The 17804-nt window shown below is 40.9% G+C and overlaps 2 protein-coding genes across 2 annotated transcripts; both read left to right on the top strand.

Moving 5' to 3' along the window:
* Positions 1-916: 916 nt before the first annotated feature.
* On the top strand, positions 917-9073 carry LOC105438010. Its single transcript, XM_030974501.1, has 5 exons — positions 917-1001; positions 2176-2437; positions 3108-4976; positions 5503-7365; positions 7892-9073. The coding sequence occupies exons 2-5, from the start codon at positions 2210-2212 to the stop codon at positions 9071-9073; spliced, it is 5142 nt and encodes a 1713-aa protein (XP_030830361.1). The 5' UTR covers positions 917-1001; positions 2176-2209.
* LOC115919740 (myogenesis-regulating glycosidase-like) lies at positions 9060-12157 on the top strand. The gene is made up of 2 exons (XM_030973780.1): positions 9060-9753; positions 10278-12157. The coding sequence occupies exons 1-2, from the start codon at positions 9136-9138 to the stop codon at positions 12015-12017; spliced, it is 2358 nt and encodes a 785-aa protein (XP_030829640.1). The 5' UTR covers positions 9060-9135; the 3' UTR covers positions 12018-12157.
* Positions 12158-17804: the final 5647 nt, after the last annotated feature.

Here is a 17804-nt window from a genome sequence, read left to right as displayed (position 1 = left end):
AAGCACAGGAATGGGGCGATCGCCTTTATAGTAACAACTGTTGTAAACTAATTAAAAACTCAATTTTAAGGCTAGGGAGAGTTTCAATTACATGATCGCAGGTGGCAAATTTATATACCATTTGATATACGATTTATCATCCTCACTAAAATCGTTATCCTAGATCGCACTTATGTTTCAAAATTGTTTGATATTTGGCTATATTAGCAACATGATTTTGCTTTGTGTTTGAATACCGAATCACAAAAAGGTACGTCTCCCAAACCCTTGTGACACTAGTAGCTCAGTGTCCTGTATGGTACTTATCCAGAAAAACCTGGGTCTAAGTGAAGGTTAATAATTTTAGAGATGATTTAGACCTGGGTCTGACTTCTGTAATTTAAAAATAACATTAAAACGAGATTAAACCCAGCATAAGTTTGTTTAAATTTAGTAGGAAAGGGGCGATTATTATCTGAATATTAAAATGTGATCTTGGATTATTGAACGTTCTCAAAGAGTGTAGAATGATATTTTGATGACAAATTATGATTAAATGACAAGGAAAAAAAATTGTCCAAGTTGATTTTCGCAAAAAAGAAATCAAGCCCCCCCCCCCCCCCCGACGAAATTGGGCATGAATACTTTAATTTGGCAACCTAACCCCCTAACCCATCTTCTCTCTCTCTCTCTCTCTCTCTCTCTCCTCCCTCTCTCTCTCTCTCTCTCTCTCTTTCTCTCTCTCTCTCTGTCTTTGAGAATAGTAAATATTATCATTCTATACATTTGCCGTGTTTAAAGGACCCACTTTTAAGCCTCTGTACACTATATTATGTGATAACAAGTTGCAACAGAGCTTTATTTTCTCTGAACAAAGGTCATTCAAATGCGTTTATATACCATATTATATTGGTTTGTTTCGTACATGTTATATGAGTCGTGCATCTGAGTTCAGTATGACGTGTGTAGTGATTGTTGGTCATTAGCTTAAATTAGGATAAGTAGCTGACTGTCACGTATAGGTAAGCATTATTTCTTTTTAAAACTTTGTTCGAAATTTCAAGACTCTTATTTTTACAATGGTCAATACGATTATCACTACCCCTTTCTTCTTTTTTGATATCGTAGACTCGTTGTAGTTAGGATTCGCAAGTTACAGAACCATTTCTTCGATTTATTTTATTTCATCTAGTCATTTACACTTTTATGGTGTAATTTGTTCTTTCCTCTTCTGTGTTTCTCTTCATTTTTCCTCTTTTTTCGGGGGGGGGGGGGGAGATTAGCCATCGACATGCTAAACTTGACTATACTTGATTCATATAGATATAACATTAACATTTAAGATTTGTATTAACGGTTTTACGACTTGTCATGTTGCAGTCATCCGTAGCTGTGTAACGGCGTAGGATTGTCCTCTCGTACGTGCTTTACTTACCCATATCCGGAGAGTTTGGCCAACCCAGTTCGAGTTGGTCACAATATGGCGACTGCTGCTTTGATGGGGAAGCACAAAACAAAAGAATATACGCCATGTTGTAACCCAGTAAAACCAATTTGGCCAAATAACTATGTGTGTAGATGGCTCTGCCCATATCTATCTATCAGACCCACGATGACGATTCAAAACGTACGGCTGCACACGAGGCGTTAATTTTGCTGACGTAATATTGCGTCAGCGACTGGTGTGGAATTTGACACGCCATGTAAGAGAAATATTGATAAAGAGTGAAGGCTAAATGAACCATTCAAATATTGCCTTGCCTTCGGCTTGACTTACTGGTGTGTGCCCGGGCTGTTTGATTTCATAGGCAGTAGGGGCACTGTGGTATCATAAAGGCTCTTAAATCTGATTCCGGCCAAGGGTTTGTCCTTTGCTTGGTGCTCACATCTTCTGACCTCTGACAAGGTATTTTGCCTAATATGCCCCTCGTGACCCACGTATATAAAAAAAGTTTATCTGGCAATGCTTGGGTAGTACTAATTATAGGGCCGCTGCCAGGAAGAGCAGTTATCAGACTGATGTGGCCACCCTATGTAAATAAGACCAATTATTGTTCACTATCACTAAAAATAATCACTTTTTAGCGGGGGTAATACTCAATTGATATGACGTATTATGTACAAAAAACAACGACACATAATCATTTTCATTCAGAAAAGAAATACAGTGATGTAATGTCGTTCTTTCTGACTCAGATCAATCGAAAGTGCGAGTCGTCAACCGGCAATCATGGAATCGAATCGGACGCTAATGCTGATCATTGGGCTTGTACTGGGTGCAGGGGCCATACTGGCAGCCGTCCTGTGCGGGGTACTTATCGACAACTCCGACGAGCCGGTCTACGTCCCCATCACCGGTGGCTACGTGGAGATCAGACACGGAGACGAGGTCGTTCTCAGCGGCCAGGTGGGAATGCAGCTGGATGGGTCCAGCGTGGAGTGCTCTAGCGAAGGAGAGGTACAGTTGCCTATTTCTCTTTAAAGATACCTTTGCTTATATGAATAGATTACCCGACTATCCAACAGTATGTTTCAATATCACTTTGATAATAAGCAATGATGATTATCGACAACTCTGGCGAGAGTACAAACTATCGTCGCAGAGGTAATCTCGGGGCTTCTATATATCTTCCCGCAGGGGCGTACGCAGGGGGGGGGGGGGGTATTTTTATGTGTGTAAACCCCCCTAAAAAAAACTAAACCCCCCCCCTTTGTTTTTTTTGTTTTTTTTTGTTTTTGTTTTGTTTTGTTTTTTTTTTGTTTTTTAAATTTAAAAAAAAAAAGAAAAAGATTATGCCCACGGCTAACATAAAGTGACCTTACCCCCCCCCCCCCCCCCAACGAAAAGAAATGTCAAATTTTCAAATTTCGAGACCAAAAAAAAAAAAAAAGGGTCCGCTTACCCCGAACTCAACTTTAAACTTTAAAGGGCAACTTTAATACTCAGTCTATTGCCTATAGAAATCATGTGCGCTCATACAAAAGGTCCTCAATTCGGCTATTTCTAAAACTCTCTGCTCTCGGTTTGTACACTCAAGAAATAAGAATCATTTATTGTTTTCATTAACAGAAGAAGTTTCTTGTAAGATTCTCTTGAAACTATTTCGCTCTTTTTACTCTTTTAACAGAATGTAATCCAATGCTTCGAGTGGGAGCAGAAAGCAAGGTTAGAAGTCAGACGAGAAGTAGAAGATGACATTACATGCCGACGCATGAGCTGGCAAGCGATGACGCCCGACATCGTCCTCTATGACTGCTACGAACTGGGTGATGACCAGTGGTTCGGCAGCGCCAATAGGTTCTATCAACATTGGCCAATCAACGAGTGGAACGAAGCAATGACCATGTATGTCTCTGGTGATATGTATGCCAATTACAACGACTATGGCTCCGTGCTCGAACGGTACTGGCTGTCGTCAAAGGGTGTGGCTATTCGAGCATCGCATAATTCGCCACTTCATGTGAGTTTGAACTACAACGATGACGGCCTCGTTTGTTTCAAAGGAGAATACAAATCATCTTACTACCCAACACCAGAAGATTCTTCAAGCGCTTTTCTGGATTACACAATCTGCACTGGTGAGAATACCAGAGTGATTCATGACTACATGACGGAAAGATTCGTAAAGAAACCTACTGGTTTGCCAGATACTCGTATGATGGGTTCTCCAATTTGGTCCACCTGGGCAAGGTTCAAGACAACTGTCAATCAGTCACTTGTTCTAAGCTTCGCAGATGAAATCATAGCTAACGACTTCAGCAACAGTCAGATAGAGATTGATGATGGGTATGCTGGAATAAATTACGGCGATTTCTTCTTTGACTCCGAAAAGTTCCCCGATGCCGTCCAGATGATCAAAGAGCTCCATGACAAAGATTTCAGAGTCACGCTTTGGGTAACACCTTTCGCCAATATACTAACTGATGCTTTCACTGAAGGTGATGAGAATGGGTACTGGGTGAAAAATGAAGATGGTTCTACAGCTTTGATAAGATGGTGGGCAGGAATACAGGCTGGAATGCTCGATGTCACGAATCCCAACGCCGTCACCTGGTTTGTCAACAGGCTTGAGGATGTCCGTACCCAGTATGGCATCGATTCCTTTAAGTTTGACGCAGGCGAAACCAACTATTTAGGATATCACAAGACTATGGAACAAATCGTCAACCCTTGCGAGTACACAACAGGCTGGGTAAAGCTTGCGGCTCAACTGGGATCACAGATTGAAGTTCGAGTAGGCTTTGAGACACAGGACCAACCAATCTTTGTAAGGATGATGGATAAAGACTCTCAATGGGGTTGGAACAACGGCCTGAAAACACTCATAACATCTGCCTTATCCTTCAGTGTTCTAGGATATCCATACGTCTTGGCGGATATGATAGGAGGCAACGTGTATGAAGGAGGCTTTCGAGAGACCTATCTCCCAGACAAGGAACTTTTCATTCGATGGCTCCAGATTACAGCATTCATGCCGTCTATGCAATATTCAATCGCACCATGGCAGTACGAAGATGACCCGGAAGTAGTCACTATATCTCGCAGATGGACTAGCTTCCATGAGAACGTTATTACACCGATACTGATTGATCTGGCAGAGACGGAAGCAATTCCTGAAGGAAAACCGATGATTCGACCTCTCTGGTGGATCGCACCAACGGATCGAGACGCTTTGATCAGTGATGACCAGTTCCTAGTAGGAGACGACATATTGGTAGCGCCCATCGTCAAAAATGGTACTCTTTCTCGCGATGTGTACCTACCACCTGGCCGATGGCAAAATGCCATCGACGGGGTGATGTATGAGGGAAGACAATGGCTATGGAATGTATCCGTACCTCTTTCAGAGGCTCTCTATTTTACCAGGGAAGGAACAGCCTTACCCATCCCTGCAGATCGTAATATCAAAATACAACATAATGAAGAGGTCGTACTAAAAGGCCAGATTGGGACTCTGCTTGGAAACTCAGCCATAGATTGTTCCGGCCAAGAAGAGGTAAGATTTTGTACTCTCCTAATTGCCTTTCCTCCATTTTATCCTCTACGTGCAAGAAGTGTTACTTTTTATTGATATCTTTTCCGGTTCTAGTTGCAAAAAGCTGTACTCTGTGGAACATCCTTTTAAGCAGCAAATCAATGAAGATTTTAATTTGAAATAGATAAATTTGTACGTGGGTCAATTATTATTCAATCATAAACTGTGTCAAAATTCTACTAAACGGGTTACTATTCTCATGAAATATTTCATCTTAAAGATCAATACTGTCCGACTATTCCTTAGCGAATAACAAGCCGACATGCATACTATAGCACATAATAGCAATATCAAGATTATTCTGAAATGAAAGATCGTTTGTCAATTAGTCCCCCAAAAATGAAAACATCAACTTTTGCTGTCCTTGTGTCTCAAATACTTTAAAAACATGTAAAACATGTAGATAGTCTCAAACATGTGTTATTTCATAAAAGTGCTTAACATGATTGGCTTCTATTTTGTTTTCTTGTATATTTTCTTCCTGCAGGATGATCAGTGTTACGAGTGGTCTTCCAAAGCCCGTTTACATATCCTGTCAGAAAGCGACGGCGACGTCAGGTGCCATCAGTTTGGTTGGCAAGCAATGACAAACGACGTTATTCTTCAGGACTGTTTCGAACTTGGCGATGACCAGTGGTTCGGCAGCGCCAATAGGTTCTTTCAACATTGGCCAATCAACGAGTGGAACGAAGCAATGACTATGTATGTCTCTGGTGATATGTATGCCAATTACAACGACTATGGCTCCGTGCTCGAACGCTACTGGCTGTCGTCGAAAGGCGTAGCTATACGAGCATCGCATGGTTCCCCCTTGCATGTTAGTCTCAACTACGACAACGACAACATGGTTTGCTTCAGAGGAGAGTTTGGATCATCATACTATCCCAATCCGAGCAACGGGTCGGCTTTTCTCAATTATACTATCTGCACTGGTGAGAATACCAGAGTGATTCATGACTACACGACGGAAAGATTCGGAAAGAAACCTACTGGTTTGCCAGATACTCGTATGATGCGTTCTCCAATTTGGTCTACCTGGGCAAGGTTCAAGACAACTGTCAATCAGTCACTTGTTCTAAGCTTCGCAGATGAAATCATAGCTAACGACTTCAGCAACAGTCAGATAGAGATTGATGATGGGTATGCTGGAAGAAATTACGGCGATTTCTTCTTTGACCCCGAAAAGTTCCCCAACCCCGTCCAGATGATCCAAGAGCTCCATGACAAAGATTTCAGAGTCACGCTTTGGGTAACACCTTTCGCCAATGTACTAACTGCTGCTTTCACTGAAGGTGATGAGAATGGGTACTGGGTGAAAAATGAAGATGGTTCTACAGCTTTGATAAGATGGTGGGCAGGACTACAGGCTGGAATGCTTGATGTCACGAATCCCAACGCGGTCACCTGGTTTGTCAACAGGCTTGAGGATGTCCGTACCCAGTATGGCATCGATTCCTTTAAGTTTGACGCAGGCGAAACCAACTATTTAGGATATCACAAGACTATGGAACAAATCGTCAACCCTTGCGAATACACAACAGGCTGGGTAAAGCTTGCGGCTCAACTGGGATCACAGATTGAAGTTCGAGTAGGCTTTGAGACACAGGACCAACCAATCTTTGTAAGGATGATGGACAAAGACTCTCAGTGGGGTTGGAACAACGGCCTAAAAACACTCATAACATCTGCCTTATCCTTCAGTGTTCTAGGATATCCATACGTCTTGGCGGATATGATAGGAGGCAACGTGTATGAAGGAGGCTTTCGAGAGACCTATCTCCCAGACAAGGAACTTTTCATCAGATGGCTCCAAATTACAGCATTCATGCCGTCTATGCAATATTCAATCGCACCATGGCAGTACGAAGATGACCCGGAAGTAGTCACTATATCTCGCAGATGGACTAGCTTCCATGAGAACGTTATTACACCGATACTGATTGATCTGGCAGAGACGGAAGCAATTCCTGAAGGAAAACCGATGATTCGACCTCTCTGGTGGATCGCACCAACGGATCGAGACGCTCTGATCAGTGATGACCAGTTCCTAGTAGGAGACGACATATTGGTAGCGCCCATCGTCGAAAATGGTACTCTTTCTCGCGATGTGTACCTACCACCTGGCCGATGGCAAAATGCCATCGACGGGGTGATGTATGAGGGAAGACAATGGCTATGGAATGTATCCGTACCTCTTTCAGAGGCTCTCTATTTTACCAGGGAAGGAACAGCCTTACCCATCCCTGCAGATCGTAATATCAAAATACAACATAATGAAGAGGTCGTACTAAAGGGCCAGATTGGGACTCTGCTCGGAAACTCAGCCATAGATTGTTCCGGCCAAGAAGAGGTAAGATTTTGTTCTCTCCTAATTGCCTTTCCTCCATTTTATCCTCTACGTGCAAGAAGTGTCACTTTTTATTGATATCTTTTCCGGTTCTATAGTTACAAAAAGCTGTACTCTGTGGAACATCCTTTTAAGCAGCAAATCAATGAAGATTTTAATTTGAAATAGATAAAATTGTACGTGGGTCAATTATTATGCAATCATAAACTGTGTCAAAATTCTACTAAACGGGTTACTATTCTCATGAAATATTTCATCTTGAAGATCAATACAGTCCGACTATTCCTTAGCGAATAACAAGCCGACATGCATACTATAGCACATAATAGCAATATCAAGATTATTCTGAAATGAAAGATCGTTTGTCAATTAGTCCCCCCAAATGATAACATTAATCTTTGCTGTCCTTGTGTCTCAAATACTTTAAAAACATGTAAAACATGTAATAGTCTCAAACATGTGTTATTTCATGAAAGTGCTTAACATGATTGGCTTCTATTTCGTTTTCTTGTATATTTTCTTCCTGCAGGATGATCAGTGTTACGAGTGGTCTTCCAAAGCCCGTTTACATATCCTGTCAGAAAGCGACGGCGACGTCAGGTGCCATCAGTTTGGTTGGCAAGCAATGACAAACGACGTTATTCTTCAGGACTGTTTCGAACTTGGCGATGACCAGTGGTTCGGCAGCGCCAATAGGTTCTTTCAACATTGGCCAATCAACGAGTGGAACGAAGCAATGACTATGTATGTCTCTGGTGATATGTATGCCAATTACAACGACTATGGCTCCGTGCTCGAACGCTACTGGCTGTCGTCGAAAGGCGTAGCTATACGAGCATCGCATGGTTCCCCCTTGCATGTTAGTCTCAACTACGACAACGACAACATGGTTTGCTTCAGAGGAGAGTTTGGATCATCCTACTATCCCAATCCGAGCAACAAATCGGCTTTTCTCAATTATACTATCTGCACTGGTGATGACACCAGAGTTGTGCACGATTACATGACAGATAGATTCGTGAAAAAACCGACGGATTTGCCTGATACCAGAATGATGCGTTCTCCAATTTGGTCCACCTGGGCCAGATTCAAGACAGCAGTCAACCAAACGCTTGTTTTAGGTTTCGCAGACGAGATCATCTCCAATGGATTTAACAACAGCCAGATAGAGATTGATGATGGGTATGCTGGAAGAAATTACGGCGATTTCTTCTTTGACTCCGAAAAGTTCCCCGATGCCGTCCAGATGATCAAAGAGCTCCATGACAAAGATTTCAGAGTCACGCTTTGGGTAACACCTTTCGCCAATATACTAACTGATGCTTTCACTGAAGGTGATGAGAATGGGTACTGGGTGAAAAATGAAGATGGTTCTACAGCTTTGATAAGATGGTGGGCAGGAATACAGGCTGGAATGCTCGATGTCACGAATCCCAACGCCGTCACCTGGTTTGTCAACAGGCTTGAGGATGTCCGTACCCAGTATGGCATCGATTCCTTTAAGTTTGACGCAGGCGAAACCAACTATTTAGGATATCACAAGACTATGGAACAAATCGTCAACCCTTGCGAGTACACAACAGGCTGGGTAAAGCTTGCGGCTCAACTGGGATCACAGATTGAAGTTCGAGTAGGCTTTGAGACACAGGACCAACCAATCTTTGTAAGGATGATGGATAAAGACTCTCAATGGGTTGGAACAACGGCCTGAAAACACTCATAACATCTGCCTTATCCTTCAGTGTTCTAGGATATCCATACGTCTTGGCGGATATGATAGGAGGCAACGTGTATGAAGGAGGCTTTCGAGAGACCTATCTCCCAGACAAGGAACTTTTCATTCGATGGCTCCAGATTACAGCATTCATGCCGTCTATGCAATATTCAATCGCACCATGGCAGTACGAAGATGACCCGGAAGTAGTCACTATATCTCGCAGATGGACTAGCTTCCATGAGAACGTTATTACACCGATACTGATTGATCTGGCAGAGACAGAAGCAATTCCTGAAGGAAAACCGATGATTCGACCTCTCTGGTGGATCGCACCAACGGATCGAGACGCTTTGATCAGTGATGACCAGTTCCTAGTAGGAGATGACATATTGGTAGCGCCCATCGTCGAAAATGGTACTCTTTCTCGCGATGTGTACCTACCACCTGGCCGATGGCAAAATGCCATCGACGGGGTGATGTATGAGGGAAGACAATGGCTATGGAATGTATCCGTACCTCTTTCAGAGGCTCTCTATTTTACCAGGGAAGGAACAGCCTTACCCATCCCTGCAGATCGTAATATCAAAATACAACATAATGAAGAGGTCGTACTAAAAGGCCAGATTGGGACTCTGCTTGGAAACTCAGCCATAGATTGTTCCGGCCAAGAAGAGGTAAGATTTTGTACTCTCCTAATTGCCTTTCCTCCATTTTATCCTCTACGTGCAAGAAGTGTTACTTTTTATTGATATCTTTTCCGGTTCTAGTTGCAAAAGCTGTACTCTGTGGAACATCCTTTTAAGCAGCAAATCAATGAAGATTTTAATTTGAAATAGATAAAATTGTACGTGGGTCAATTATTATGCAATCATAAACTGTGTCAAAATTCTACTAAACGGGTTACTATTCTCATGAAATATTTCATCTTGAAGATCAATACAGTCCGACTATTCCTTAGCGAATAACAAGCCGACATGCATACTATAGCACATAATAGCAATATCAAGATTATTCTGAAATGAAAGATCGTTTGTCAATTAGTCCCCCCAAATGATAACATTAATCTTTGCTGTCCTTGTGTCTCAAATACTTTAAAAACATGTAAAACATGTAGATAGTCTCAAACATGTGTTATTTCATGAAAGTGCTTAACATGATTGGCTTCTATTTCGTTTTCTTGTATATTTTCTTCCTGCAGGATGATCAGTGTTACGAGTGGTCTTCCAAAGCCCGTTTACATATCCTGTCAGAAAGCGACGGCGACGTCAGGTGCCATCAGTTTGGTTGGCAAGCAATGACAAACGACGTTATTCTTCAGGACTGTTTCGAACTTGGCGATGACCAGTGGTTCGGCAGCGCCAATAGGTTCTTTCAACATTGGCCAATCAACGAGTGGAACGAAGCAATGACTATGTATGTCTCTGGTGATATGTATGCCAATTACAACGACTATGGCTCCGTGCTCGAACGCTACTGGCTGTCGTCGAAAGGCGTAGCTATACGAGCATCGCATGGTTCCCCCTTGCATGTTAGTCTCAACTACGACAACGACAACATGGTTTGCTTCAGAGGAGAGTTTGGATCATCCTACTATCCCAATCCGAGCAACAAATCGGCTTTTCTCAATTATACTATCTGCACTGGTGATGACACCAGAGTTGTGCACGATTACATGACAGATAGATTCGTGAAAAAACCGACGGATTTGCCTGATACCAGAATGATGCGTTCTCCAATTTGGTCCACCTGGGCCAGATTCAAGACAGCAGTCAACCAAACGCTTGTTTTAGGTTTCGCAGACGAGATCATCTCCAATGGATTTAACAACAGCCAGATAGAGATTGATGATGGGTATGCTGGAAGAAATTACGGCGATTTCTTCTTTGACCCCGAAAAGTTCCCCGACCCCGTCCAGATGATCAAAGAGCTCCATGACAAAGATTTCAGAGTCACGCTTTGGGTAACACCTTTCGCCAATATACTAACTGCTGCTTTCACTGAAGGTGATGAGAATGGGTACTGGGTGAAAAATGAAGATGGTTCTACAGCTTTGATAAGATGGTGGGCAGGAATACAGGCTGGAATGCTCGATGTCACGAATCCCAACGCGGTCACCTGGTTTGTCAACAGGCTTGAGGATGTCCGTACCCTGTATGGCATCGATTCCTTTAAGTTTGACGCAGGCGAAACCAACTATTTAGGATATCACAAGACTATGGAACAAATCGTCAACCCTTGCGAATACACAACAGGCTGGGTAAAGCTTGCGGCTCAACTGGGATCACAGATTGAAGTTCGAGTAGGCTTTGAGACGCAGGACCTACCAATCTTTGTTAGGATGATGGACAAAGACTCTCAGTGGGGTTGGAACAACGGCCTGAAAACACTCATAACATCTGCCTTATCCTTCAGTGTTCTAGGATATCCATACGTCTTGGCGGATATGATAGGAGGCAACGTGTATGAAGGAGGCTTTCGAGAGACCTATCTCCCAGACAAGGAACTTTTCATCCGATGGCTCCAAATTACAGCATTCATGCCGTCTATGCAATATTCAATCGCACCATGGCAGTACGAAGATGACCCGGAAGTAGTCAATATATCTCGCAGATGGACTAGCTTCCATGAGAACGTTATTACACCGATACTGATTGATCTGGCAGAGACGGAAGCAATTCCTGAAGGAAAACCGATGATTCGACCTCTCTGGTGGATCGCACCAACGGATCGAGACGCTCTGATCAGTGATGACCAGTTCCTAGTAGGAGATGACATATTGGTAGCGCCCATCGTCGAAAATGGTACTCTTTCTCGCGATGTGTACCTTCCACCTGGTCAATGGCAAAATGCTATCGACCGGATGATTTATGATGGAGGACAATGGATACGGAATGTATCTGTACCTCTTTCAGAGGCTCTCTATTATACAAAAGTGTAATGGTGATAACATATAGCTTGCATACAGGAGATATTTGTGTCATTTGCAGCAATGGCATGTACCAAAGTCAATTCATAGACCCGGAGCTCGAAATAGTATACAAATATACACTGTCTTGAGAGGTTCTGGTTAATACTATGCGCAAGAGGTGACTCCAAAAGTACTATTTGCTGAGCCCCCGAAGCAAATGGTACTTTTGGAGTCACCGAGGCCCATAGCTTTATCCAGTACCTCGAAACAAGGCATAGTGTATTTGTTTTATATCCTGCATCAAAAGTTCGTCTTTAAAAAATAAAATTAACAAATTGAAAAATTTAAATTTGTATTTAATTTTGTATTAAAAATAATAATACCTTCTTACCCTGGAGCGCATACGTGTGTGATTTGCCTCAACTATCAGTTACCTCATAATGAACTGAATCATGACCAATGTCTAAAACCGCGAATTTTTTTTCTTCTAAACAACAATAGTGCCACCGTGCCACATGAAAACAAACAGGATATTTATAATATGTAGTGAAATAGGTGGTCTAAAACAATATTGCATGGCGGAATGAGACCATAATACGTTGCTACATTGGCGCATGGGGGCATGTGCCCCTTCCAGCAGTAAATCTTGTAGATATCATGATACCCATGCATAGTGTAAAAACATCATTTATTACACATTTTGCTGAATAAAATTCAATAGGATAATCTGATCAAGCGGAACATTGTTGTAAAAGGTGTAATTTTTGTTTTAATCGCTCAGAGATTCTGCTATTAAAATTATCAAGTAGCAAAATGTTGATTTCTCTCTTATTTGTATAGTAAAATTATAAACAACGTTCAAGGCATATACAAATTAGACAAAAGTAATATAGAGATATTATTCTGTTTCATAGGGCTAGGGTTAGGGTTACATTTGCCACTCTCCACCCATGTGTAACCCTAACCCTAAAGCCCTGCTCCTACCGTAATGCTAACCCTACCTCGGATCTAAAACGTATATAAGACAGCGCTTTATAGCGTATACGTAGACACAATACTTGATAGTTATGATTTTGCACTTCACGTTAGAGGCTGCCCTCAGTTGTAAACGGGATGAGCCATCTATATTCAGAGTTTGGCCAACTTGGTTTCACTGGGTCACAACATGGCGTATATTCTTTTATTATGTGCTTGCCCAACAAAGCAGTAGTCGCCATAGTGTCTCCAACTCGAATCGGGTTGGCCACACTCTGTGTATAGATGGCTCTGGCCTCTGGGGTTCTAAGATCTTTCGTGTCATTTTTATCATTAACGTTAACTTCATTTCTACTACAAATGCAAAGTTGTTATGATAAATTAAGCTGAATAAAATTCAGTATGATGACCTAATGAAGCTGATTATTGTTGTAAAAAGTGTAATACAAGTTCTAATCGTTAAGAGATTCTGCTATTAAAATCAATATGTACCGAAGTTTTGAATTCTTTTCAGTTTCTGTCCGAGTCATGTAGAGTATCTGTACAAATGCCTTTACATTAACAAGTGACATAAAGAATTGAAAATTTGAAGGTTTACACAGTCAAGTATTAATAAGGATAAAGTTATATTGGTATAGACCGACAATAGCATCAAAAGGACAATACAACTAAACTAGATGATTATAATACTGTTTCATAGAAATACTTTTTTTTTGCTACTCTCCACCATTAATACTACAAGCTTACAAAGTTACTAATAACATTATTATCATTACCAGCAGTGTTGTTATTATTATTACCATCATTAGTAGTTGTTGTAGTTACTGTAGTAGAAGTAGTAGAAGTAGTTGTAGTTGTACTACTGATAGTAGTAGTAGTAGTAGTAGTAGTATAATTATTATTATCATCGTCAGTGCCATTATTGATATAAGGGCCTATTATTGTTATTATTGTTTTTATTATTTTTGTAGTTGTTAACGTTTTCATTAGTGGTATGTTGTTCCTGTTTCCGTTGTTGTTATTGGTATTATCATTAGCCTATTATTATGACAATCACAATATTAATACTGAATTACTGATAGTATTGATAATGAAACAAATTACAGTCATTGTAATCCCAATGTCTACAAAGTGTTTAATAACATATTGGAGTTAATACGCACATAAAAAAATTATTATTGCACATAGAAGCGGCTAATATATAGGCCTATAAATAAAAACAGCACTTTGTGCGATTAAGCATTTTCTTCCTTCAGATTACAGCACAGTATTTTTAATCTCGTACCTATACTGAACGCGTCATTCAAGGTCCAACGTTCAGTTTGACACAAGATAACATATTGTTGGCAGTAGGCATATACATATTGAGATACCCAAACATTTAATATAAGTTATAACCCCTTGCATAAGGGGTTAACAATATAGCTTTATGCAGATTTGTAACCAGTTAGACTCTGGTACGTGTTCCCGTTAAGGTAAGATCTTTTTAAATGTTTTTTTCGCGAAGTCTTAACCCTGGGTGTTCAAGGACATTGATTCATATTTATTTAGTAAGTAATTAGAATCTGTTTGAATCTTCGTGTTAAAAGATAAACTGGAGTTCTGTAAAGTAGGCCTACAGAATCCATCGAAACTTACACTGAATTTGCATGATTACAAATAAATGACATATATATGCTAAGCAATTTTGGTAGAAAATGTATAGTGGCTGAGTAAGCATAGAAAGATTAGAAAATCCGGGTAAGTGGGCCCGACACGATGGGCTTAACAGTGTACGTATGTACAAATGGCAGTTATGGTTTTTATTAAAGATGACTTCCAGCAAGTGTTTTGTTAGGTTTGTTTTATTTTACTGGTTAAAACGATCAGTCTACTGCAGGAAAAACAATCCAGGATGAGTTAAAGCCATGTTCTCTCGACATACGATTCTCATACCAGAGCTCAAGATTAGCTTTAAGATTTTCATGTAGAGGCTTTTTTTTCCGCTTCGAATACACACAACTACATCATAAATAGGCAAACGGCACGAGGAGAAACTCTGTATCTGCACAATGTAGCTACGTTTCGGGATGCGCCCCCAACCACCCCTAAACTAAGGTGAAATATTTAAGCCATTTGTGATACATTAAAGGCATTTAGTGAAAGAAATTTTGACAGCTAAGTTAATTAATCTTCAGGTCATTTTATGTCTACTAGTGCCGAAGTTAAAGCTATAGGATGCCGCTAATAGTTTTCATAATAGTCCGGCAGCCATCTCGATATACCTTGCTTTAGGGTCTATAGTTTTTTTTCCTTCGGATTATAGTTCCTTAGACCATCAATTTGAAGAATTCGATTGCTGACACTCTGTCAGCATTGAGCAATTTGAGATATGTGACGTCATACAAAATGGCCGCCAAAATCCCCTTTTTAACCAAAATTAATGATATAAAAAGTTTTAACAGCATTTTACTACATTAAATGGCAGTCAAATATCTTGATTTTTTTCTAGAATCATCACTAAATAAAAATTACAATGCTGTATGATCACAAATGATATGCAAATTTGCATAATTAGGAATGGCGCCCTCTATAGACACATTTACTTGCATAGGTCAAAATGATGGCCAAATACCAATTTCTAACATGAGATTATCATATGTCATGAGTCAGATGCACTGAATACAGTGAGTAAAGATTGTGCTGCACATTTATTTTTATTTTGTAATTTGATACTCGAACAAAACACGGTTGAATTTTATGCTCTCTGTCCCATAGATATGAGGTGGCATATGGTGATAAATGCCCATTTTCAGTGACAGCGTTAAGAAACTAGATTTGTATTCTAAGGTACTAGATTCTTTTAAATTAACCTAAAATTTACGAACTACCACTACGATACAGGACTATATCCGTTTATAAGTTTGCTTCAAAATCTTGAAATTTGTTTAAAAGCTCTCTATAGTGTTGGGAACCCTAAAATATTCCATGTGGAAGAGGGTGTCATTTAACACTTAATTCTGCAAAGTAAGGTCGTGACTGTAATGCGTGCTTCCACACGCATGTTTGCAAATGAGTTCTCCTAACATTTTCTACAAACGCTTCAGTAGTTTGAGGTAGTGAGGCAAGGTTTGGGGGTGTTTGGAGCTCCTAGTCTTCGGACCCTTGATAGCCACACGTTGATACGAGCCTCTGACATTCAGTTGGTTGTTGACTGTCCATAACATGAAGCAAAGCATTGAGTAGGTTGAGTGATGACATATGACCATGCTGCATCAACATTGCCAACTCAGTCCTAAGGGAGTCGAATCTTCTGCTTCATCACTTTCAGCATTGTACCCTATCCAATGCCAAAGTATGCCCCAAGAGTGTCGCATCCCGTCAACGCATGTCCTGCCAACATCGATGGAATGATATCTCCTAACTTGTCTACATTGGCAGGAACATCAATAACAGTTCGATTTGTGAAGGGGCGTCTCCATGGTAATTGGCGTTTTATAAGTCCGTCATGTAGATAATGATGCAAAATAGTACGTAGACGTCTGTGTCATCCACTAGGACCCTAACATACATCTTCTCATTAGCATCAATTCCAATCGCTTGCTTTTCTTTGATGTTGCCTGCTTCATCATAACTATGTTGTGGACAGACCTTTCCTTGGCATGACATCACTGCCTGGAATCACTTCAACAAGAACCTCATCTTGACGGTAAAGGCCTGCTTGTGCTTTTGCCTATTTCTGAGCACCCAATCATCCTGCAGACTCGCGCATATAATTATGATGTAGATCAACTGTAGTTTGTTGTCATGAAAAGATAGTGAAGTTAGCAACACTAGAGACACGTTTCAACAACTTCTCTCCCTAGCTTTATTGATCTTTCCAAAGCTTTTGACTGCGTACAACATAAACGCCTATGGAAGATTATGAGCTAGATGGGCTTTCCAGCACATATAATTCAACTCATCCAGTCGCTCTACCAATACCAAGAAGCAACAGTAAGAGCAGAGAATGGCGACACCGAAAGGTTCACTATTGGTTAAGTGGTCCGTCAAGGCTGCAACCTATCACCATGAATTTTCAACATCTATGCTGAATTCATCATGAGAAAGGCATTTAATGGTCAAGTTTCTGTTGGTGGACGAACGATCACCAACCTAAGATACGCCGACAATACAACACTCTCTGGCGTATTAATGGGGAAGGGTATGGGGGGGGGGGGGGGTTGGGGACAGTTGAACCCCCAAACAAAATTCAAACTGTTTTTTTTTTATATATTCGATACCAGTTATTTACAAATGTTGCTGAAATGACATGATTTTCCTGGGTTTTTTCTCACTTTTTAGTAAATCCACAGTCAAGCAAAAAATATGCTTATTTAAAAGCCTACACGTCAGGGTCCGCAGAACAGCGGGGCTCAGGGGACTCGAGCCCCCCTCACTTTTTGTATAAAGTATGTTAAAGAGAACTAGAAAGAAAGAAAGTGACCCGAGGTGAAATGAAGTATCAAAATATGTTCATCTTACAGTTAATAAATGCCTGAAACCCTTGAGCTTCCGGGGGCTGTGCCCCTTGAACACCACGCCAATTTGCGCTCCTCTCTTCCTGATCGTAAATACTTCAACCCCCCCCCCACCCCGCTTTAAAAAAAAAGTTCCGCGGGGCCTGCATGTAACATGTATGAGTGGTGGTGATGCAGATTGTTTTTCTGCCCCTCTAAGTGTTTTTGCTCAGTATGCCACTGACAACACTTATAACAAGAACATCAGAAGAACTACTAGAACTCCATAAAAAAGAGTGAAGGATGCAAGTGAATAATTTGGACCCTACCTCAATGTGAAAAAGACCAAGATCATGATTGGTGG

The sequence above is a fragment of the Strongylocentrotus purpuratus genome, unplaced genomic scaffold, assembly GCF_000002235.5.
Source record: "Strongylocentrotus purpuratus isolate Spur 01 unplaced genomic scaffold, Spur_5.0 spur5_scaffold_7, whole genome shotgun sequence".
Taxonomy (NCBI): domain Eukaryota; kingdom Metazoa; phylum Echinodermata; class Echinoidea; order Camarodonta; family Strongylocentrotidae; genus Strongylocentrotus; species Strongylocentrotus purpuratus.
Note: the sequence above shows the minus strand (reverse complement) of the source record. Positions and strands in the feature narration are given on the sequence as shown.

Bases quoted from the DNA above. Each gene is read 5' to 3' on its own strand.
- LOC105438010 (XM_030974501.1), top strand. From the start codon at position 2,210: ATGGAATCGAATCGGACGCTAATGCTGATCATTGGGCTTGTACTGGGT. The intron at 2,438-3,107 runs GTACAGTTGCCT...CTCTTTTAACAG, and splicing joins AGTGCTCTAGCGAAGGAGAG to AATGTAATCCAATGCTTCGA. The intron at 4,977-5,502 runs GTAAGATTTTGT...TTCTTCCTGCAG, and splicing joins ATTGTTCCGGCCAAGAAGAG to GATGATCAGTGTTACGAGTG.
- LOC115919740 (XM_030973780.1), top strand. From the start codon at position 9,136: ATGATAGGAGGCAACGTGTATGAAGGAGGCTTTCGAGAGACCTATCTC. The intron at 9,754-10,277 runs GTAAGATTTTGT...TTCTTCCTGCAG, and splicing joins ATTGTTCCGGCCAAGAAGAG to GATGATCAGTGTTACGAGTG.